General features: G+C 40.1%; 3 protein-coding genes across 4 annotated transcripts; 2 read left to right on the plus strand and 1 right to left on the minus strand.

The window, feature by feature from the left end:
* Positions 1-253: 253 nt before the first annotated feature.
* Positions 254-6,826, plus strand: LOC122785884 (inactive all-trans-retinol 13,14-reductase-like). The gene is made up of 12 exons (XM_044051882.1): positions 254-876; positions 1,650-1,832; positions 2,127-2,265; positions 2,364-2,466; positions 2,902-3,097; positions 3,182-3,379; positions 3,572-3,691; positions 3,769-3,907; positions 3,994-4,103; positions 5,428-5,594; positions 5,703-5,862; positions 5,943-6,826. Exons 1-12 carry the CDS (start codon positions 705-707, stop codon positions 6,089-6,091), a joined length of 1,836 nt encoding a protein of 611 aa, XP_043907817.1. The 5' UTR covers positions 254-704; the 3' UTR covers positions 6,092-6,826.
* Positions 6,827-8,969: 2,143 nt separating this feature from the next.
* Positions 8,970-11,036, minus strand: LOC122785886 (DELTA-actitoxin-Aas1a-like). Its single transcript, XM_044051883.1, has 3 exons — positions 10,624-11,036; positions 10,363-10,517; positions 8,970-9,668 (listed from the first exon to the last, which is right to left on the minus strand). The coding sequence occupies exons 2-3, from the start codon at positions 10,503-10,505 to the stop codon at positions 9,242-9,244; spliced, it is 570 nt and encodes a 189-aa protein (XP_043907818.1). The 5' UTR covers positions 10,506-10,517; positions 10,624-11,036; the 3' UTR covers positions 8,970-9,241.
* Positions 11,037-12,897: 1,861 nt separating this feature from the next.
* LOC122785887 (SWI/SNF-related matrix-associated actin-dependent regulator of chromatin subfamily E member 1-like) lies at positions 12,898-22,215 on the plus strand. 2 transcript variants are annotated; one of them, XM_044051884.1, is made up of 11 exons: positions 12,898-12,960; positions 13,470-13,528; positions 14,112-14,155; positions 14,784-14,882; positions 16,200-16,292; positions 16,928-17,059; positions 17,230-17,401; positions 17,516-17,688; positions 17,775-17,876; positions 18,362-18,662; positions 19,466-22,215. In XM_044051884.1, the coding sequence occupies exons 2-11, from the start codon at positions 13,522-13,524 to the stop codon at positions 19,837-19,839; spliced, it is 1,497 nt and encodes a 498-aa protein (XP_043907819.1). In that variant the 5' UTR covers positions 12,898-12,960; positions 13,470-13,521; the 3' UTR covers positions 19,840-22,215. The 2 variants fall into 2 exon arrangements, with proteins under 2 accessions (XP_043907819.1, XP_043907820.1); XM_044051885.1 differs by having other exon boundaries at positions 16,200-16,280.
* Positions 22,216-24,937: the final 2,722 nt, after the last annotated feature.

Here is a 24,937-nt window from a genome sequence, read left to right on the forward strand (position 1 = left end):
ATAAAGTATTCTTCTTATATTACATTATACTTAATCACGTTGTACTTTTTATTTATATTTGTTTAACTTCTTGTCTCTGCTGTCTGCTTTTTAAACCTCTTCCCTTCAGAAGTGAGACTTGAGAATGGAACCTTGCGTCATCGTCAACAATAATATGGCGGATTATCGCAGATTATCTGCTTTTCCTCTTCATCACCTTCTCCCAGTGTGACACACTCACTGAGTCACTCTCAGAAACTCCAGCTGGGAAGTTTTCACATCCCAAAGCCATGGAGCCATGGAGCCATGAAGCCATGAAGCCCACAGACTGTAGCGGAGCCTGGTCCATGTCGTCAACAGCATCTTTGTTGGCTGTGATGCAGTGGAACCATGGTGACTTCAGATCTGATAAAATAGTTCTGATCAAAATCTCATCCTGAGGGCAATTCAATAACAGGCGTTGGAAAATGAGAGTCTAATGAGACCAGGTCTCTGTTGGTCTCTGCCAGTCTCATGACCTTGGCGTGGAGAATGCGTTTACTGCTCCAATCTTTGGGAAATCACAAACGCTGAATGGTCATGTGTTGGACGTCAGTGTCTAACCTTCAAACTGTATTCTCCTTTTCAATCACTCTTCCTCGCTGCTCTGTCTGGAGGACAGCTTTCTTCCTTCTTGTCTTATCTCCTTCTTCTCTCTCTCTTCTCACTGTTGTATAGTTAGTGCAATGCTCTCCTCTGCTATGTGGTGGCTGCTGGGTTTGTTGAGCTGCGTGCTGCTGGTGGCCGTCGTCTTCTTCCTGACCAGTCGACGTTACAAGGTATTTAGCGAGCGGTGCCTGCGGCCTCCGGGGCCCTTGGTCATCGACAGCAAACAGAGGGATGAGCGGCTGAAGAAAGGTAAATAAATGCAGTTTTATATCTGATTTCATTGAATGAATGAATGAATGTAAGGTCTTTATTTGCACCTACAGTGGTGTACATGTGTTTATGTCACATGATCATTTGAATCAGCCATCTTTAGAAGAACTTAAGTCATAAAAGATAAACATGATTACATTTAAATTTAAATAAATAAAAAGGTATCAAATAAGGAATACATTAAAGCAGGGTTTTAGTGGCTTTCTCGAAGGTCGGTGAAGTTTGCAGTAAATCAGGAAGTGAATTCCTGGACTTTTCCTCTTTTCCCAGAGAATAAAAAAACAGAGAAAGTTGTATGATGACAGCGTATAGTCCTTGGATCTGTTGGCTTCAGAGCAGGTCGTCGGACCATAGAACAGATGTTAGTATAAACATGTTTACACAAATGAAACTCAATATTGACTTAGACTATTGGCTTTTATTGTGTGAGTGAAATAATACAAAAATAATAAATAACTATCTTACTAACACTAACCCAGAGATTCTGTGTGCACTGTTTATAACAGGCTAAGTATAAAAGTGCTGGTTTCACAGCAGTGGAATATGGACTTTACACAGTATCAAGTATCACTAAACTACTCCATTTAACAATAATTGTGACTAAGGACCAAATACACTGGAAACGTGGTACATTTAACCCTAAAATGTATTTTTAAAAGTGCTTTGTTTGACCGAAGTCTGTCTCTGAAAGCTTTGCTGTCCATCGTTTACAGTTCACTGTACATTTAAGGGTTGACTGTGTCTCCTCACAGGTTTCCGTTCAGACCGCGTTCCCCCGGCTCTGGATGCCGTGGTGATTGGCAGTGGTGTGGGAGGTTTGACGGCAGCGGCGCTTTTGGCCAAAGCTGGAAAGAAGGTTTTAGTTCTGGAGCAACATGATCAGGCTGGAGGCTGCACGCACACCTTCCAGAATAAGGGATTTGAGTTTGACGTGGGTAAGATGCCAAAGTATCTATGAGTAAAAACACAAGGATTAGGGCACTCACTGATTATGAGCTCCAAACTACTACTCTAAGGACTATGCAGATGCCATTAAATGATCCATATTTGTAGCACGACCTTCATTCAGTTGTTATTAGAAGTAACTACTGATGCACGTTTGCAGAACGAGTGAAAAAGTAGTGCTAAGAATGTAGTCTTGAGTCTGATTTCTTCTCATTCACATTTCAAGATGCAGTACTTTTCCATGTTATACCATTAAATACACACTTTTGAACCACCACCACCAGGTATCCATTACCTGGGCCAGCTTCATGAGAACAGTCTGCTCAGGATCACTCTGGATCAGATCACAGATGGACAGCTGCAGTTTGCACGACTGGGGAAACACTTTGACACGCTGATCCTGGGTCAGGCTGACCAGCGCAGGTCAGACATGGTCTATTACTTCTTTGTGTGGGTATTTTTGTATTTGCTCGAGCAATCTTTAATCTGTTGTACTACCTTTTTTCACTGTCATTTCCCAGGGAGTATCACATCCACGCAGGGAAGACAGAGATGGCAGCGAGCTTAAAGAAGCAGTTTCCAGGAGAGGAGAAGGCCATTGATGAGTTCATGAGATTAATGAAGGTAAGAAGAGATGCAGACATTTACAATCCTATTGTAATGAGAGAGAAAAAAAAACTTTATTTCACAGACAGAACTTGTGGAGTTCCTCAAGGCTCAAACCCAGGTCCGCTGACTTTGTGTCAATATGGGTTTTCACTGCTATGTATTTGAGTGTTTGCAGTCTCTGTTTTTCATTATTAATAGCATTAAATGTCACTACTTCATACACATGTGAACATGTTTGGAAAGTTGGATGAATTATAACACTGTCGTTATCTTCATTGATCTGTCTGTTTGATACAGTGTTACATTCACCCTCTGCATGTTGTTACCACATCATGAGTGGCGACTACATTTGAAAACAATGGAGACAGAAATGGAGGCAACTGCTGTCTGATATTTGATGTTTGATCTATAATATCCTGTTTGATTCATTTGTGTGCTCTCATTTTGCAGCTAGCTTCACAGAGGACAGCACTTATCGCCATTTTGAAGATGATTCCCTACTGGCTGGTTATCTTCTTGGTCCGTACAGGCCTGTTAGCACACATCTCATCAGTGTTCCGCCTGGCGACAACCAGTCATTCAGAATTAATGTCCCGCCTCACGCAGAACAAGGACCTGCAGGCGCTGTCTGCCTACCTGTTCTATGGTGCTGGACGCACACACACACACACACACACATCTCAGAAACACACTAAACCCCCTTCAATGCTCTGGTGTCATGTTCCTCCAGGTGTCCCTCCTAAAGAGTCCAGCTTCCTCATCAACGCTCTCCTCCTTCACCACTACAAACGTGGGGCATATTACCCAAGAGGGGGCGCCAGTGAGATTGCCTTCCACATCATCCCCGTCATACAGCAAGCAGGGGGTGCAGTGCTGGTCCGAGCGCCAGTACAACGCATCCTGCTCAACCAGCAAGGGAAGACCTACGGTGAGACCAGTACAAATCTGTGATTCAGCTGCCTTTTCCATCAAGTGTGCACAGCGAAACAGTCCGAGACCTTCTGCCTTTCAAGCAAAGCTGAAATTAGTCCAAAGTTCTAAGAACAACACAAAGTCCATAACAGCAACATGTACAGTTCAGCGAATAGTAAGAAGAACCTTGTGTGCGTTTGTGTGTCAGGTGTGACCGTGTTAAAAGGCCAAGAAGAGATCGAGGTCCGTGCCCCTGTTGTCATCTCCAACGCTGGCATCTTCAACACCTACCAGAAGTTTCTTCCTCAGCATGTGCAAGAAAAACCAGGTAATGATTGGAACGTTGGACTCTTCTCTCTTCTGCTGTCTTTATACATGGTTCCTATAACGTGTGTTTGTGTGCAGAGATGCAGTCACTGTTGGGGAGGGTACGTCACGGTATGGGTTCCTTCTTGGTCTTTGTGGGTCTGGATGGAACCAAAGAGGAGCTTGGCATCGTCTCCACCAACTTCTGGATGTATAAAGACAATGACCTGGATTCACTGTAGGTTTTTACTGATTGTGTCATATTGTCTCTCTTCTATTGTATGACGAATTTTCATGGATGTATTCCTGTGTTTGTGTGTGAAGGATGGAGCGATACTCTTCCTTGACCAGAGATCAGGTCTTAGGGAACATTCCCATGATGTTCATCACCTTTCCATCTGCTAAAGATCCCACAGCCAACATCAGACACCCAGGTGACACATTCAACATTCAATCTCTCCTTACTGACATTTAACATTTGGTGACACGTGACATTTTCAGTCTTGTATCCGAGAAGAAAAGTCACTGTTTATAATGTTACTTCAGTAAAAGTCTTAAAGGTGACATAGAATGCTTGTATCACACCTATATGTTAGTTATGGAGGTCTACTTACATATATTAACTTGTTTTCATGGTTAAAAACCTCCTAATCGCTGCAAACGAGCCGATCAAAGTATCTCCTCACTGACGCTCTCGTCAGCCGCGCTGTTTCAGACCAAAACCACACCCCCAGAATGTGGACTGTGTTGTGATTGGCCAGCCAACGAGAGCTTTCCCACTGTCCTGTGATTGGCCAGGTACCTGGAAGTGACGTAATAGATAGGCCAGCTCTCAGATACACAGCTCCCCCTCTGGTACGGTGGATGCTCTGCATCTCAGCAGCTACAACGAGAGTAGTTCTTCTTCTTCTGCGGTTGAATGTACGCAACCGGATGTGCCCGGACTAGTGCCCGCACCAGGAGGCGCTACGGTGGTGAGAGGAGTGGTGAGGATTTCTGATGACGACATCAAATTAAGGAAGTGCCGATCCGCTTCGCAGAGCCCAGGAAAACAATACAACACTATTTTCTCAGCAGTGGCTGAACTGTTTGTTCTGAAACTTTAGGGTTTCATAAACGAGGTAATGACGCAGATACACACACACAAACGCAGCGTTAATTGGAGCTTCCGGTCTATGTGGGCTTTAAAGTATGTGACATTTACTGTACTGTAGTTTTAGAAGTATAAGTAAAAGTGTGAATGAGTAGAGCAGCTCATCAAGACTAGAAAAGCTCTCTACATATATATATATATATATATATATGTATATATATATATATATATATATATATATATATATATATATATATATATATATATATATATATATATATAAATACAGACCATAATAGCAACAATCAAACAAAGTAAAATACAGATACGTGACTCAGTTAAGAAGTCAAGATTCCCATTGTAGTAGTATTATGATACTATTATAACATTATTGTAGTAGTACACTAACGGTTTTATTGACTTTATTGGCTTTTGGCCACAGTCACAATCCAACACTTTCACAAACCAAATCTACTGAATTCATTTGAGTCATTTTAGTGTATGTTTGTACCAAATGTAATGGATTCTATGAAAGGTTCTGGTTCTAGTGCCTAGTGTTTGCTCACTGTGTGAACTGCTGGGTTTCTCTGCTCTCTGTGATGTTGTCTATGTTGACGCGATACAAATACAAAATGAATTGAATTGTTCCTCCAATCTTTGTGCAGGTAAATCTTGTATGACTTTACTAACCATGGCTCGCTATGAGTGGTTTGAGGAATGGGAGGGGACGAAGCTTGGCAGAAGGGGACAGGACTACCTGGACATGAAAAACAGCATGGCCCAGGAGCTGCTGGACTGGGCACTAACCATTTTCCCACAACTTCGAGACAAGGTGTGACCCTGTCACAGTCTGTGCACGTGTTCCGCATTAAGATCAACAAAAATAATAGCATGTTGTTCTCGCGTTGACTTGTTTCTGTGTTTGTTTGCCCGTGTTAAGGTGGTGATGGTGGACGCTGCCACCCCTCTGACAAATGTCCACTATTTGGGAGCTCCAAGAGGCGAGATGTACGGCGCCGAGCATAACCTGGAGCGCTTCACCCCAGAAACGGTTGCCAAGACGCGAGCGCAGACACCGGTCGACGGATTGTACCTCACAGGTAACGCCGTTGACAAAACAGCTTCGACGTTGTCCAGATCGTACAGAGACTGACACGCCTGCTCCATGTTGTGTCTGTAGGTCAGGATGTGTTCTGTAACGGCCTGGCTGGAGCCGTGCATGGAGGACTGCTCTGCGCTTCTGCTGTCCTCAATCAGATCCTGTACATCGACCTCCTGGCCATGAAGAACCAGCTGAAGCGCCAACACACCAATGATAAGCTGTTCTAGCAGCGACGCGGCTGCTGTGCGTGTGCGTGTACGTGTGCGTGTGCGTGTAACCCACCATCTTTCATGCACTGTAAAGTCAGCCATCCAGACACTAGCTGAAGCCGCTCTCATGGAGCAAATAAATCTATTAGAATTTAAAATGATTGACAAATTAATTCAGGCTGAAATGATTCCTCAAACAAATTAGGATCTTGATTTTTAGTATGACAGGTGTAGTTTATTAAAGATTATTGTTTCACTAAGTATGACTGTGCTTTAGGAGAATATAAAAATATAGACAAAGTGAGGGTAGGGTGAGTATTTTGGGGGAACTTCACAAAGGTGGACACATGCATGACACACTTCAAATGGACAAAAGTATCAACAATCTTACATGAAAAAGGACTCTCACTCCAGCTGAGTGAAGTTCCACTGATTACTGTGTGAGGTGTGAATACAGCAACTGTCTTCAGGGCAGGGACCGGCTCTGAGTCAGGGAGAAAATGAACGTGTGAAAGTGTGGAGAACGTGATTTAAAGATGGAGAAACATGATGAAATGACCAAAGACCAGAAAACATTGGTGAAGAATTATAATATAAACCTAAGAAAACCAAACTAGAACTAACGACTGCTTTTAAATCAGCTTCTGAGGGAAGAAAGTACCAACATTTGTTGATTAGAAATGGAGATGGTGTGAAAAGAGAAATGGAAATCAAGTGATTTGGTTCAAACTGTCATTAAATGGTGGAAACTGACTGTGACTGGCATTCATCGTGTGTGTGAACTGAACGACAGATAGCTCTGAGAATCAACTGCATCGCTTTTCTCTACCATTTATTATTATTTATATAGATGGAAAAGTTACATATATATTATGTTTAGTTTGAGTTAGATGCATTGTATGTATGCATTGGTCTCCGCTTCCTTAGAATAAGTATTTTACATACAGAGACTTGCTTTACAGAGGCTGCCGACAGCTTGAATGAAGTTTTGAAGCTCACAGAGAACAACACTCCACCCATATTAACCCAATGCATAATCCAAGAGGAGGAAGACTGGCGAGTGTTTCAATGGACGAGTCCTCCTGCAATCTGTATTACGTGTTACTTATTCTCAAAGCAGAGTGTAATGGAGATCATCTGGGAGCAGGAGCAGCACTTAGCAACTGAACCAGCAACCCTCCAGTTACAAGCCCGATTCCTTTCCACTTGACCACAGGCTGTCACTCAGATGGGTTTTTAATGGAAAAATGCCAATTTTGTGTCAATAATAAAATGTCATGTCATTAAACACAGCAACAAAATGCTTGAATGATTAGTCAGTGGAAAATGTGGTTATTGTGATTGGCTGTTTGACTGCTTTCATTTTGCTTGCTTTGCCAAAACTGAACATCTAAGCATTCTTATTTTTTTACTCAGCTTTGAATCCAGTTACACCTGTTGCCCTAAATATTTGTCTGTCTGTTTTCAAGACTGAACAGATCAGCCAAGTAATACTTTTAGCTGTCATCTCAAACATCCTGGGGAAAAAAGTAACCTGTGACCCTCCTGAGGAGGATAAAGTGGTAGAAAATGGAAGGATGGATGGATGGATGGTGGACCATCTGAAAAGCAATGGCGTGTTCTATCCTAAACCATTAGGATTCAGTTCAGCATTCCCAATAGAAATGACCAATTGTAACCTAACTGGAAAGATAAAGAGTGCCTCAGACATTGGTAATGTAGGTTGAAGCAGTTTTTTTAGATCTGAAAAAAAGGGTTTTGACACATTAATCATGATGTTCATCCACAAACCAGAATGGGTAGACCACAAGGTTCCATTCTGGGGCCTCTGTTTTTCTGTTTGTAATTTACTATTTGACTTTTTTCATCAGTTTACTTAATTAAACATTCTTTTTGTTCACTTTTGCTGCAAAGCGCCGCAGGCTCTGTGACACTGTGGCAGCCAGGACGTGAAACAGTCTGTTTATTTAACTGTTCAGATGTTGCTGGGGTTTGTTCCTTTCCTTTGTAGTTAAAGGTGTGGCGTTATAGCAAAGAGGAGAGGGAATGCATTAGCGGAATCATGCACGTTATTTCCTTATCAGAAGTGACTCGCTGCACTTTCACTTTCTCTTATAATCCTTAGTAACTGTGCGGTTTGTACAGTATATAATAATATTTTCTAGTACCACTTTCTTTTGGCTTCTCCCGCTTTAGAGCTCACCACAGCTGGTGATCTGCATGTTTGATTTAGCAGTGATTTTTACACCGGTAACATTTACCCAGGCTAGGGCTAGTGTGACCCATGATAACACACAACTCACAACTCATGTTGTTTGAATAGCAGTTTTCACAAAGAGGCTTCATGGAACTTAATTAATGAATTTACACCACACACAGTAAAGACAGCAAATGAAAGACCTAAATAAAACATAGTGTAACGTCAAAGCACGTAAAGACGCAGGTGAACATTTAAAGGTACAGTAGGTGGGATTTGGTCAATAATTCCATAATAACTTGAGAACCTCAGATTAAAATGAACATAGACCGACTTCAGAGAGTGAAACAATGTGACATTGAACCAAACAATTACATTTTTGTGACATGGATTTGAAAGGATTTTTTGAAAATGAGACACAGGTTAGAAAAAAGCTCCACACAACTTATCTTTTTTTTCTTCCCAAGAAAACCTTGGAAAACCATTTATATTGCATTTTATAGATTGTTTACTGCTTATATATTAAATAATTCTTCTCTTTCAACTCTTTTATGTGCTATGGAATAGTCAAGGACTGTGTTTTTACATTTACATTCAAAGTCTCAGTGTTGTTGTCACTGAAATGCAATAATCACACGTTAAAACATTATTCATGAACTGATTAAAAGTAACGAGGACTAAATACACACAGACGATGGCTTTGAGTGTGTTGAGACTTTATTGAACTCAGATTTTATTAAAACCGTTTCAGCAGGACAGACACGTCTGTTCTGTTGTGCTCAGTATAAACAACAAGTGAAAATGGGTGGATGAAATAAAAAAGACAATAAATACAGAATAAAAAGTTGCGACTTTTCAAACAGATACTGGTTTTGCTGATTACTACATACAACATAGTATATTATGTTATTATATATATATATTATAGTACAACATAATCTACACATTCATGCAGGAAATAAGACATATTTTCACATGTTCGCATCAGTGTCCCTCACTTCCACCTTTATGACAGGAGTGTGACAGTCTGACATCGTGGCTATGATTGTCACGTGTTCACCTCTGTAAGAAAGACCATTGTCCTTTGCTTTGCCTCTGACAAACACTGTGTCCATTTTCTTTGACATGTCCTGAAAGAGGTCACGACAGGTTTTGCCCATGTCAAAAACTCCCACTGCGTACTTGTTTGACTTCCTGTTGTGGTCAAACGGCACCTTGAACAGGACGGCTATCTGCTCGCTGGCTGCCGTTGTGTCGTTATCAACGAGGTCATAGGTGAAGATGCCGATGGATCCACACGCCATGTTCGGAGTCTTCTTGAATTCCACCTCTCCGGATGAGGACTGTCCGATCGTGGGGGGCAAAGGTTTGCTGCAGCGTCCACGCCGCGTGTACATCCTTCATATAAGGCAGAAAACACACATGTGAGAATTTGAAATGTGAAGATTTTAACTTCTGAGAGTCTGAACTCTGTAAACTGCTCTGAAGTCTATAGAGAAAAGCATGATTTTTAGCTCAGCATGAGTTCACAGGATCTGCTGGTTAATATCACTGAGGTCAATCTCTCTTTTTACCCCACTGCCATCAGAATCCTCAACAGCTGAACGGGACTACAATAATCCTGTCACCTGGTTACACTGTCACTTTAATCTGTTACTGTCACTTTAAAACCTGAAACATGCCACTTTAAATCTGTGTTCACTTTATGTACAGTTCCTATTTTTTACACTTATTTTATGCATATATGTTATTTTAGTCTCTTTGTAATATTTATATTTTTCTTATGTATATTTATACTTTTTTTTACAAAAGCATCTCTTTTTTACTTTTTACTTTATGCTGGTGTTTTTGAGTGGACAGCAAAGTAAGAATTTCATTGTACAGGGAAACGTGTTTCTTACTGTGCATATGACAATAAACACTTTGAATCTTGAATCTTGAATCTGAACTCATTTAAACTTTTTGATTTGGACAAACAAAACAAACATATTCTTAAGCTATTGTCGACTGAAGTGGCGTCAGTAGATTTGATAAGGTGAGCATTTTATTACAACTTAAATAACGTTAACACAAAAAGGAGAGAAAGCGTTACCTGGGGTTTTGAAGAGTGTAGTTGCGAGAGTTATTTTCAATCTCAATGTTGCACTGGCGATGTGTTGGCACAGCTTTAGCTATCATGCCCCCGACTGACATCACAGTGTCAGCAATGGCAAACGCCACATCCACGATGTCCATGTCCAACTCGACCTGTTCAAACACAGACGAAAATATCACTGCGACGTCCGACGTTTCTCCACATGCTGCAGATTATGCTCTCAAGTGAAGCTCGTCGTCCGGACGAGTGATGACCTACCTTGTTGCTTTCACGTGGGACTCACACCTCTGAGGCACAGCCGAAAACACTCAGTGACAGACTTGATGCGTGCCGTCTTATTTATTGGGACCAAATCCATGGTCAAACCTGTTCCTCCAGGAAACTCTTTCCAAACAAGTTGGATGTCACTTTACAGTAATTGTGTACACACACACACACACACACACACATACATGCATTATAAATACAAATCACATGTAATAACATGCAAAATATGTTTCATATTGGGCACTGGATATCACACACACTGGCGTGTTACAGTGTCTGCAGTATGTTGTTGTTGTAAGCATGTGGACGTCTGTTGCCTTTAATTACATGAGACTTAACTCATTGGGAAATTCCCAATACTTTGGATTTCACAACCTAATACAGTATTACAGAAGTTTAAACTACTTACTTGTTACAAGAAAGGCCTTTGAGGAAAACAAGTAAACACCTGTGATTTTCATGATAGATAGAGCGTGGTCTTCTTTTCTTGTCTTTCCAGGCAAGATGACTTGTGAGGCTTGATTGGACTGTTAGGCTTTTCATTTGTTAATACAATAAATGAAGATTATTGTTGTTATTGTGTACATTTTGGCTTTGTTAATTCTCTGCTACCCTCCCCCTCTCCTCACTTACACTTACACATACAGATAGATGCGGAGATGCTGCACTTTATAATGTATAAATGTATATATAATGTATATATAACTGTATAGTAATCATGGTTTTTTTTTGCTGGGTTTCAGTGTTAATGAGTATGATCAAACCAAAACAGAGATCTTTGTAAATGACGACACAAACATCCACATTCACATCCTCATTGGTTCCTATCAGCCACAATATTGCCTTTCCTTTATGCTTGTGTCAATGTTTGCACATGTTTTATTTATTTTATATTTTTATATTTATTTCTTCTTATTATTATTATTATTATAATACTTATTACACACGTTCATTAGGTTTGGACGATCAAAAAAGTCAATGACGACTTTCCTGTGAATCATACAGGAAGGCCGCCATCTTGGATTGCGCACCAAACCGGAGGCCATTTTGGCACCAATGGTATTTGAACGAACTTGTCCTGGTTAACTTTGTATTCCAGTGTGATGTCGAGGAATTGCGATTTAGTTATCTGTCCAAAGAAAGGATTCTATTTTCCTTCCTGTGCCTTGTTGTTTGTCTACGAGAACAAGCAGCGACATTTAGTGTATACCTGTCTTAAAATCACCTGACAAAGCTGAACATGTACGTTTATAACATGTTAGTTTGACGTGCTTTTGACAGCTCTTAACAATGGGTTTTTACATTTTTGTGAGGACTCTGTCATGTCATTTACATTCAAATTAAAGCCAGTTATTGCACTTAAATAGGTTGCATACCCCAGTTAAAGAGATTTATCAAAATACATGATTGTTTTTTGCTAAATCTGTTGCCTTTTAACTTTTAACAGAGATACTAATTAATAGAGCTCTTTTTATCTGAAGTCAGATAATCCACAAACTGGAAACGTTAGTCATTTTCCTTCCATCTTTCTCTGCACAATTGTGTGACTCATGGTAACAATAATTACAGGACTATGATTCAATCAAACTGCGGAAACTACAAAAACGAACTTCCTATTATTTGCAAAGCATTTTCTTCTCACACACCTTTTTTGAAGCAAGGTGATGACGTAAGAGCTGTGTTGAAATGTTGTTGTTTTTATACAATAATTCATTTCAAACATGTTAAAACAAGAAAAAAGGAAGTAAGTCTGACCGCTTTCTTACCCTTCTTTTAGATTTGCAGTTGCAGTAAGATGTTTCATAAATCCTTTACATGACGAGGGAGGAAATAAAACCTGCTGACTGGCACTTTTTCCCTGACCACAATATCCTCAATGGGAAAAGTAAGACATGGGGAAAACACAGTAAAAGAAATTAGACAAATGAATATCACAGCTGTGAGGAATGGCTTTAATCATGTATTTTACCTTGTGCTATGTTTCAGTACATAAAGTGTCTGTATAAGATGTCTGACTGATGTCCAGGAACAGACTGCTGCATAGATTTTTAGGCCACTTTTAAAGAAGGACTTTAAAATGAGGTGCTATTATAATGATAATCAATCTCTAGAAAAAGTGTGTGTCATCTTGCAAATGTTTTGACATTGTTTATCTATTTATATAAACTGGAACTCCCTCTTAAATATATTTATTAATTTTATATTTTTATACATTTTTTATGCTTTTTATGTGAAAGTGTCACTTCCGCCGGAAAAAAGCCAACGCTTCCGGTCTGCGCAAGAAAGGCGGATGAAGCGGCCCCAACACCGGGAACAAAGGACTGTAGAGTGAGTACTTTTACATTGATTTCATGATAATTTCAATAAAAACTTTATTTGGAATCGTTTAGAATTTGGCGTTAAATCACTTAAATGTTTTCCTTTAATACATGTAGCTCGTATGGGTCGCTAAATTCATGTTACATGAAGCTAGCTTGAACTGGTCCTTGTCCGTTTAGTGTAGCTTGAACAGCGAGGTTAATTCAAACACTTTACATGCGTATGTTCGAACTCGTGCTGTGTCCAAATGCACTGTTTTTCTAAAAGTAAAGTAATAGAAAGCATTTTACGAAAATGTTGTAACAACATTATTGTGGGCTTAACGTTCTTTTGTGTTAACAGGTTTGGCTAATAGACCAGGCCTGGTAAGCTAGTTTTAGGCCCCGTCTTCCGTTGTTGTCACTGATGAATATTCAGTTCATTTCTGGGTCTTTTACTGTGTTAATTTTCCTTACTTTGTACTAACTTGTTTATTTGTGGCTGATTTATTAATATAAATGCATATGGTTTGTGTTTAGGTAAACCAATATGAGAATAGATTGATCCGCTCTTCACGAGTCTGCAGCCACGATGTCAAGTAAGTACACTCTTTTTAACTGTGGTGAACATAAAATGCTTCAACTTACTCATTAATTGGTGGGAGATGTAATAATGCATTGGCTATATTTGTGTAGGTGAATTTTAAACGTATTATCCCATACGTTCATTCAAAGCTCTAACCTGAGTGAGGCCATAGAAGAAAAGACCAATTTCTATCATTATTTGTATAACCTGAATGTTAACATTGAAAAATTCAAGAGGTGCAAATCATGCGGCAGCACATTTATCATACCAAGTGATAGACAAATAAATAAATGCAAAAATATACATCAGTATTCAGTGTTCAAATGGAGCATTGCCAATCTGTTTTTGTCAATCTAATTTATCAGATATTACCTGTAAACTGTGAAAAGGAGGCTTGCAAACCTTTTGTAAACTTTTTTTTTGTATTTTTATTTTTAAATAAGGCTGTTATGGTAATGGTTCCGTTTTCCCTTAGTATTGTTTTATGAAGTTAAACTATTAGGTGAAAAAACCAGATCACAGCCGCAAAAAAAGGAAATTAGCATAAGATTGATGTAATAGCCGACTTATACTTAAATTTTTTCTTTCTTGTGCAGAACGGCCATCCTATGCCCCTCCCCCTCCCCCAGCCCCAACAGCAGTAAGTATGAAGAGCTAATTTCCAGTGTTTGAGTTTGTGGCCATGGCCCACATTAGTTAATTTTAATGAACTCTTTTTGGACCTTTTTTCATTATCCTTATAATAATGAATTTTTTGTCTTTATCGTTGCTTTCTTTCACTCTTTACCCACTTATTTATAGTTATTTGGTTTGTTTCTCTGAAGGACAGACAAGTTCCACAAATGGAGTATGGCGTATTATGATAAATTTTAGCGCTTTGAATATGAGTACACTTGCATGCAGAAAAGGAATCGGCATGATTGGTTTCTAGGTTTCATTTCCTTACATTCAGCAGTGGGGCACATTATGGTGTAAGGTGCACCTGTACATTAATATAATTAAATAATACAACTGGAGCAGTTTTCAAGGTCCTGGTTTACACGCAACATTCACATGTTGTGCACTCATTCAGAATAATAGTCTGCTGCACAGTTGTTTTTCTTTCTTTTTTTGGCTTGCATGAAGATCTCATGGAAACAAACAAGCGAAAGAAAATCCAACATATATTTTCACGTTTCCCCTCCCTTTTCACTTATTTCTGTTAATCCCTCTTCCCCTGTTTGTGAGCCATTTCTCATTCGTGTTTTGTCTCATTTGTCTTTCATCAGCAATTGCCTTCCACCCCTGGGTTTGTGGGCTACAACCCTTACAGCCATCTGGCCTACAACAACCTCCGCCTGGGAGGGAGCACCGGAGGCTCCGGCAGGGTAATGAATTGATGGAGGGAGGGAAAAGGGTGTGGGGTTTTAGGGTGAGAGGGAGGGTGGGAAAGAAAATGTTGTGGACTAAATACACAGGTATGAGGAAAACCTGGAAAGTCATCAGTGTTTGTAAAGTCTCATATTTGTGGAGGTTATTTTATAGTTCTTATCAATGGAATCAGAGTAGGATTAGTATTATTGTAGATTACAGGGGTAATGACAGTGGCAAGTAAGAGATTACATTGAAAGGGGAGTTTTGAGAACCTAAAGCTTAAATAAGGATTTATACGACAGTTATTAGGTGCAGTTAAAACATACACCATTATTTCCCCATTGTTCAAGTGCTGTGGAAAAACCGACAGTCTTCATTTTGTGGTGTTTCTCAAGTTCATGGCCATAAAACCGAAATGGCTGTTGTCGTCATGCCTGTAACTTTTAAAAAAAAAACAAAAAAATCCCACAAGCTCTGGCTGAGTGATATTGCAGAAAGTATGGTTATCATGTTCATCAATATTTTTCAGTTTCAATGAATGGCTGTTGTTTGAGGACATTATTACCTGTTACATGATAAACACACAATGTGTAACCTTCATTGTTTAAGGATTACAAAATTCCACAGGGCTTTCATCACAGACAATAGTTTGTTTTTTTAAATCAACATATTGCTTTTAGTCCCTGGCATTTTTTGAATCTTTTTTCACATTTGACATTCTAACTACCACATGGGGGGGCGTGTGTGCATGCTATCAAAGTTAGGGCCCTTCATAGTGTGATGGTGTGATCATGGTAATGTTGACGTGTGTCTTACATTTGTCAGGAAATTTTGTGATTATTATCATTCCAGTGAGTTTCCTTCTATAAACGCTATATCCCGGTTGCAGATGTTGTGACATCTCTTTGCCAAAGTGTCCTCATGTTGTGCAGCTGTTTGACTCCCCTCATGGCCGCTCATCTTCACATTCTCACCAAACGTTTTTGGTTGGTTTTTGTTGTTTATAATAGTTTTTGCAGGTAATTTTATCACCCAGCCTGAGTTCAAGCCATTTGAGTTTTGGTTGCTGAAATTGATTCATGTAAACATGCATGTAAATGGGTTGACGTGCATGATTAATGCTTTTATCTGGTTTTAGGTAAACATTCAGGGCAACTTGCATGTAGTGAATCGTCATGTTTACATGTATGCCATGATCAGATGTTTATCCAGTCGGTGTTGACAGTTTGATTTACATTTATCTATGTGAAACTGCCTTTTATTTGTCTCTCTCCAGCTCCACACTCACACTTCTCCCCTTTTGTTCCCCCTTTCTCTCCCCCCTCATACAGAACTCCACAGGCATCACAGTTCCAAAACCTCCCAAGCCACCAGACAAGCCACTGATGCCGTACATGCGGTACAGCCGGAAGGTAAGCAGGAAGGTAAGACACCCATCCACGGTGTCTGCTTTTACTGCTTGTCCTCCCATTCCCTGAAAAGGTGCAGCGGTTTGAGGGTGGGAGACAGCCAAGCCATGACGCCTCACCACCACCTCAGCCATCTAGTGGAGACTTTCCACTCTGTTGTCCCGATATCTTACAGTAGCCTCCACTGTTTGTCAGCACTAAAAAAAGAAATAACAAGCATGTGCAAGCATGATCTGCTCCTGCACCTTTATTTTCCTCCCTGTCTTCCAAGCTTCGCTACTGTTGCACCCATAATTCTGCTTCAACATAAAAGCTACTCTTAACATTCATTCTGACATAAAAACTCTTTAGAAATCTTTCATTCTCTACATTCCTGCTTTTGCAAGGGTTAAGATTGTGCTAGTTAATGATTCTGTCCAGTAGAGATATCAATTATATACATTATTTCACCTTTTCCCCACCTTCATTTCCTTCACCGTCTTGTAGTTACCTTGTAGTAACTGTATTCACTGCACTTGGCCTGCAATGACCATGTATTTTGTGTGTGTGTGTGTGTGCGTGTGTGTGTGTGTGTGTGTGTGTGTGTTGGGCGGGCAACGCCTCTGCTTGTGCACATGGTTGCGTCTTGCGTTTGTGTGCAACGTGCAAAGGTATGGGACCAGGTGAAGGCCTCCAACCCAGACCTGAAGCTGTGGGAGATTGGCAAAATTATCGGAGGGATGTGGAGGGACCTGACTGACGAAGAGAAGCAGGACTACCTGAACGAGTACGAAGCAGAGAAGGTGAGTTGTAGGTGTAACAGATTTCATAATTAGACCTTTTTGGGTTAATCTCTAATTGCTAGAATAGAACTTCTTAATATGGTTTTTAGTGGATCTCACCACATATTCTAAGAGTCCTAGCACCATAAGTCATATTGCTCAGCTTGTTTTCTTTTTCTCTCTTCTCTCAGATTGAGTATAATGACTCTCTGAAGGCCTACCATAACTCTCCAGCCTACCTGGCTTACGTCAACGCAAAGAACCGGGCTGAAGCCGCCATGGAGGAGGAGAGCAGGCAGAGGCAGAGCCGTTTAGACAAAGGCGACCCATATATGAGCATTCAGCCTGCTGAAGACCCCGATGGTGAGTTTTTTTTAGACAAGTCAAAGAGCTCAAACGCATTTTAGAGCATGTATAAGTAACATTTACCTGACAACCATGAGGGAATGAAGTTAACTCTCACCCTCCTCTGTCCAGACTACGATGATGGTTTTTCAGTGAAGCACACAGCAGCCGCTCGCTTCCAGAGGAACCACCGGCTCATCAGCGACATCCTCAGTGAGTTTGTGGTGCCCGATGTCCGCTCAGTGGTCACCACAGCCCGCATGCAGGTCCTCAAGAGGCAGGTCCAATCTCTTATGGTTCACCAGGTAGGTCTCTGTTTTGATCTGTGAGCTGAAAGGAGCCTTCATGTTGATGTGACTGTGCATCACCTTGCATTTGTTGTCAATTTCAGAGGAAGCTGGAGGCTGAGCTTCTGCAGATCGAGGATCGCCACCAAGACAAGAAAAGGCGTTTCCTGGAGACAACGGACTCCTTCAACTCTGAATTAAAACGGGTAGGACTTTTTCACATTATAATAGCCATTAAACATAAAAGAGAATAACGTAGAGTAGCAGGTTGTTTTTCCATCAGGAATGGTACCAAAATAATCGGCCCCTACAGTTCCTTTCTTGGCATCCTTCCCTCAGGGTACCAGAGTAAAATAGTACAGTAAGGTCAGGTTGTCAGCTGATTGGGCAACAGATTAATGTCACTTTCTTGCAGTCAGTGTTTCTTCAAGGCCCACCAATGTTGTTGTTGCATTCTCTGTCATTGCACCTGTACAGCGTCAAGTTGTGTATCACAGCCCACACTCCGCCTACCAAGTAATGGTATTGTTCTCAGTCAAAATGCAAGCCTGACCCAGGGCTTAACCATTCCATACTGTACCAAACCAAACCGTAAAATGATGGAAACGCAGCAGTAGGAATCAATACATTTGTCAACCCTCGAGAAAAACCTTGATTCTCTTTTCAAAAGGCTGTGTGTTTGTGTCTCCAGCTGTGCAGCCAGAAAGTTGAGGTGGACATGGAGAAGCTCGCCGCGGAGATGGCTGCTGCTGAGGAGGCGGCCAGACGCCGGGCAGAGGAGAGGGAGCGTGAGGCAGCAGAGCAGGCGGAGAAAGCCGCTCAGCAGGCGCAGCAGCAGCAGCAGCAACAACAACAACAACAACAACAACAGCAGCAGGATGAGGAAGCTGCTGCTGCTAACAAAGCTGCAGAGCAGAATGCTAATGCTACAAACACGGCTAACCCCACCTCAGGGACCAAGGAGGAGGACATGCCCCCACCTGGAGCAACAGGTACTGTGTGATGATAATTCATGAATAAGAAATCATGCAATATGCAATAATGCTGCTGAATATTGCGATGACGGTATTACAACAAATAAAAGCGTAATATGCAGTAAACAATTATAACAAGATGAATTATAACTATAACAGACAAAAATAAACGAAATCTAAAAAAAACAACGCTTTTATTCGACTTGTATTGTAAACCAAAGTGAATACCCTTTATATAGGAAGTTATTGTCGCTCTTATTTTGAAGCCCAGAGTGAAAGAAGGTGATTATGAGTGAAGTTGATGTATGTTTGTGAATGAGTCACTGAGAGATTGTTATTGATTAGCTGTAATAACCATGGCCGCAACTAATGGATTATTTTCTTGGTGAATAAATTGTTTTGATCAAAAAAAAGAAAAAATGCTATTGATGGTGTTTATTAAACCTCAAAATGAAGATATTTACTTCACTCCCACTGAGTCTGCACTTTTACTGAGTCTGAGAATTTGTGATAGACACACTCACCAGGCCTAAGAATTGTGACACTGACGGGATTTGAACACGCAACCTGTGGTCACCACTTAAGCATAGAAGGCTTTCTGTGTGAACAGCAGTTGAAGTTAATGGACCTTTGCTCTAAATTTGGTATAATGTTGTCACTGGTCTCCACAGTTATCTTTGTTTTTTTCTCATTTCCACCATGTTGGTTGTTCATTATGTTTGTGGAGGAAAAACATTAAAGCAAAACGTCTCTACTAGAAATGTAGTCATTGCCTTTGAAAAATGTAAGAAATAGAACCCTCTTTCTCACTCTTTCTTCAGATAAAGCAGCGCCTGCCGAACCCTCATCCGAAACTCATCCCACTCCACCTCCTCCGTCTGAACCTCCCTCGTCTGCCTCTGATAAAGCAACCCCTCCCCCCGAGCCTCCCAGGGAGAGCAGCACTCCCAGCAGCAGCAGCGGCAGCAGCATCCCCAGTGACGACAACAGCAACAGCATGCCGCCTCCGCCCGCCGACAGCAGCCCCGCAGTTGCTGCCCCAGAGCCTCCAGCGGCACAGGAAGCTAACCCCAGTGCTGCTAACTCTAACGGGTCCACAGCACCGCCTCCTCCTCCGCCTGCCTCAGAAGAACCAGCCCCTCCTCCACCACCACTACTGCCCTCAAACCAAAGCAGCCAACAGTATGACATGTAAGAAGTCGTCTCTGGATGGAGCAGCAGGTGCAGAAACAGTGAGAGTGAAGTCCAGTTCAGACCTGGTGTTCACAGCCGTCTCTGGTGAAACCATCACAAGCTGTAGAAACAGGAAGTCGTTGACATGATGTGTCATCGTTAGACCAACAGAAAACTCTGGGAACAGAAAATGACGTGTTTGTACGTGCACATAGAGCAGGGTCGTCGCTGAACACACGTCTGTGCGTTTCCATGTACAGATCAGTCGAGCTACGCTTTCAGCTCAGCGACTCCAGCTATGACAGATGCGCTAACGTGGGTAATGAATTTATGTCTGACTCCACTCCACTAGGTGGCGATATGGTCCCTTGCAGCTTGTTAGTATCAGACATTTTCTGTCACAGACCAAAAGAGTTTCAGCTGGTGACTCGCTGGTGTCATTTCAAGCATCAATTGCTGTTTTTGTACTGTACTTTAACTTTAAAATATTTCATTAAGTATTAAATCCACACCTCCAGGGTTTAGCCGTGTTTTCTTACTGTTATCTTTTGAATACTGGCTTCTTTTCTGTTTCCCTGTCACAGCCCCAGTCACTGTGGACCATAGGTAGAGCACCTATAGTTTATAGTACCAACCACTTTATCTGGGTGTGTTGGTCTGACTGAAATTTTGACTCCAACTAGCATGTTTGCGTGCATTGTAAAAGTCTGGTTTTGGTCGGACTCGCACTTTTTGGACTGCGATGCCACGTGTCGATTGGTGACCACTTGTGATTTTATCCCTGGAGATGTTTAATGCCACGTCTGAACTGGGCCTCAGAGGGAGCAGCTGCAGCAGCAGCAGCGGGTGTTTGAGTCTGTTAGTAAAGGTCAACAAATAAGTTAACGTACATTTCATTTGAATTACTGTATCTAGCTTCCTGTGTCTGGACCAACCGAGGGGAATGGAGGATTTCACTTAAACTGTATACGTCTCCTTTTGAGGTAGTTTGACCAGAAATGATCAGCGAGTGACATTTGATATTGTACCATTCATATTTTTTAGCTTAAAACACCTGCAGACAGTCAGCAATAACACCTTATTCTGCGTCACGAATCCACAAATGTCACATTCTCAGCGTCAGTAGTAAAACTCACGTTAAACTCAGAGGCCATTTTGTCACCGTCTGCTGTAACTGACCTTTATTTTCATTATTGAAATTATTATTGATGTTTAATCATGCTTTATGAAACTGCCACATTATGCTCAAGGGCGGCGACAAGGAAAACAGTTTTTAGTTCCACAGCCGCAACATATTTCTGACGCTCACGCCGCATCGCCACTCTAAACTAAAATCAAATAACGTCTCAAAACTGACATGTGTGACAGAAGAAAAGGCAGAGAATCTTTACGTTTTCCCGTCAAAGAGGCGAGAAGTGAACATCACCATTCATGGATAAGTCCTGATTCGACCTGTGCGTGCTACTGTGAGGAGGCGGCGGCTCGTGTGCATTTGTTGTTACTCGTCCGTGATGCGCATGACAGAGACCGGGGTGAAGTGATTAGTCGTAGGGAGACGGCATGGTGGTTGTTTTTAAAAACAAAACACACACACACACACACACGTGTATATTCCTCAGTCCTGGTGTATAAACCTTTAAATCAGTCCGTGTTTGTGGCTGAAACGAGATCACGATGGTTTTTCCTCAGTAATATTTCACCTTGTGAGTTTGACTTCTCTGCTGATGAAAGACGACACTGCATGAAAAGACCCCACCTTTAATTCTTTTTTTACTTTGATTTGCTAAACAACTACTGGTAGTTCTACTTTGTGTGTTTCTTTTTTTTCAGACTCTTTTGGAACATTATTCAGCTTTTGTATATAAATGTGTACACATTGAATCCGATGCCATTACAGGTGTTTTGGAGGAAGCAACATTTGTAATTATTTGTGCACCCTTACTCTGCATAATTCTACTAAACGGCAACCTTCAGTTTGTCCTGTGTGTCTGAACAGTAACTGAAGTCCAAGGGAAACTGTTCAATTTGAAATTTAAACACGGGAAAAAATCCCATTTTGTGCGGAATAAACATAAAAACCCAAATGATGTGCTTTTCAGCCACATTTCATTTTAAAATCTGAATCTTTGTCTCGTATTTATCACATCGATGTACGACCGTGAGGCTTGGTTATATTTTTTTTAGAACATTACTTCTTTGGACGACATGATCCTGCATCGCAGAGAGCAGAGAAATGGTCACAGGTGATCCTCATCAAATGTAACCTCAGTCACTTCAGTATTTAAAGGACTATTTTCTTACTTGAATTGGACAGTTTTTAGTAATAAGCCTCCTTTTTTTGCATCTTTTTTTGTACTGTCTGATCTAATCAATCCAAATAAAGGTGATTTCTCAGTCAGCTGGTAACTGTGTTGTGGTCTTTTTTTTGTCACCTCTTATTTTGAAATCCTTTTCTTTGAATCATGAAGAAATCTCTGAATTCTTTGAATATTATAAAAACAGACTTTCATCTTATTCATCTCTTTACTTGATGATAAATTGCTGAGCCCAGGAAAATAAGTCCTGACATTAAAAGTATGTTTAAAGAGTCATGCACAAAGTGAATAACAGGACGACACCAAGTTAAGATTTTATACACTTAACATGTTGTAGTCGACCGATCGCAGCCCACAAAACAATGACTGGCTAATATTTGTTCTTTGAAGCAGGAATCTACATATCTATATAAAAAAAGATCCCTAAAATTGATAAAGTTTAAAAAATATCTTGGAAACTGCCTTTAAAAATGTAAGTAAGTATAACTTTACATTTACTTTGTGTGTGCTTGTTGAGTGCAGGATATAATCGGATTAACTTAATTTTATAAGTTTTTTTGTAACTTTAATAATTAATCAAATATTTGTACACTTCTTGGAAGCTTCATTACAAATCTGATAACTGAAAATCATTCAGTTTATTTTGATGACCCCACCTGCAGTACCTGCATAGACCACCAGGGGAACAAGGCCCACACTTTGTTAGTCACTTGATTTGACCTTTTGCTTTCAAAAATGCCTTCTCATAAACTATTACAGAAAATAACATTCAGACAAAATGTCAAATCATTATTTTCAAAGCAAGTCAAAAATTATTTTAATAGTAACTTTGAAATAAGATCATGTATTTGGGTATTTTTAGGGCCACAATAAAGAAAGCCTTCATTAATAAATTAATTCACAGAAAATGTACCCCAAAATCTACTATTTAATGAATGCTATATATAGCATATATAGCATATGCTGCTCACAAACATTAAAATTTCTTGTCAGAGGAAAATAAAACAACAAAACTCACCGGTCTCATGTTGAAAGTAGTTGTTCTTCTTTGTCGCTTGTCATTTACAAAAGTTGTTGAATTTGGTGTTTGCGTTGAAAATCTCAGGGAAAAAGTAAAAGTCGGTGTTGATATTTAAATCAAAACTCGCACTTGTCTCTGACAATGACGTCACTGCACGTCGTCACTGCATGGATCAAACCTGTCAATCAAATTCTCGACTCAGACTTCATATTATTAATATAAAATTCAGTATACACGCTATATACTCTTATACTTTATTTTTATATTTGATTTGTATCATTTGAATAAAACCTATATATCAGCATCAACATGCAAGGAGAATGTACTGCTCACTGTAAATCACAGTCTCTCTCATTTAATACTTATTAAATGTGCATTTACATACATGTGCATTTGACCAGGTTCAGAAAAAAATTTAATAAATAAATAAATAATATTTAGACAACATCAAACAAAAAATATTATTTGAGTCAAACACCTGTAATGTAAAATAACTGTTTTAGAACAAATGACTGTGTGTATTTGTAAGCCACATTTACTGAGAATTACTGTATTATTTTTGTTTTGGGATGATGTGTTTAAGATATCATCATAATTTTATATCTAAAGCGTCTACTTAAGCTAGCTGTAGTATTAAACAAGTACTTAAAATAGTAAAACACTAGAGATGAATTATATATTTCTATTTAAACTGGTATCAGGGACCAATATATTAGAGTTCACTGTTTTGTTATGGTTTCCATCAGTTTGCAGCAGTTTCAGGCAGTTTGCGGTCAAGTCCACCAGGCGGCATCAGGTATGCACGTGAGTGTGTCGCGCGCCCCTTTTGATCTGACCGCTGGAGAAGCGTCGCGTAAGTTAGCTTCATGTATGAGAGTGGAAATGTCTCACAGTCACCTTTTCACATTAGGTACGTCTGTATACCTTGTGTCTGTTAACTTGTTATGGAGTTTAATATATATATATATGTATGTGTATATATATATATATAATGTTCTTTTTGGCACTTTGTGATGTGCTCGTACTGGCTAGTTAGCAGCTAGCTAGCTTATCGCATAGAAGCGTGGCTGTTGTTTACAACAATGTGCTAATTCACAATGTAAAACCACCACTGAGCGTGAAAGTCACGCTTTTCGGTCTTTTTTCACGCACTTCCGTCAAACATTGTATTTCTCACACTGAAAAAATGTATAATATCAATTTCTCCGGCGCGCTGCTATAGCTTTGGAACCGGGAGGAAACCGTGCTCATACACATGTGCTTGTTTACACCCGAGCAGTGCTCACTTTAGTAGATACTCCACCTTGTGGCCAAAAGGAGAAAGCACAGCTCTCTGTATGTGCTACTTGTCATCACAGACACTATTTTGTGAGCTACACAGAACAATACTTGAAAAATATATAGGAGGGGTGTGTAGCTTATTCTCTTATTATTTCTTGTCCTTACACTTGTCACATTTCCATAGTTGCTGTAAATACAATGTCATCGTTGCATAGTCCTTTTAGTCAGGAGGCTACTTTTAGTTGTAATATTTAATACTTAGACTTTATATCCTGGCCATGCATACATTAATCGTTGCATTTGTCTGTTTTGTAAGTTTTTTGGTGTTTTGAGCTCAGCACTAACTGTGCACAATTAAATTAATGGGCCCATAGTTGCAGCAAATTATATTTATTTCAGGCCAGAATATTTTTATTTTATTTTATTATTTTGGTTGGGGAAACATTTTTCATTGTTCTTTACATTTTGTTAGATAATAATTTGATAGCAAAAGAAAGTCCAAC

The sequence above is a fragment of the Solea senegalensis genome, linkage group LG19 (assembly GCF_019176455.1).
Source record: "Solea senegalensis isolate Sse05_10M linkage group LG19, IFAPA_SoseM_1, whole genome shotgun sequence".
Taxonomy (NCBI): Eukaryota; Metazoa; Chordata; class Actinopteri; order Pleuronectiformes; family Soleidae; genus Solea; species Solea senegalensis.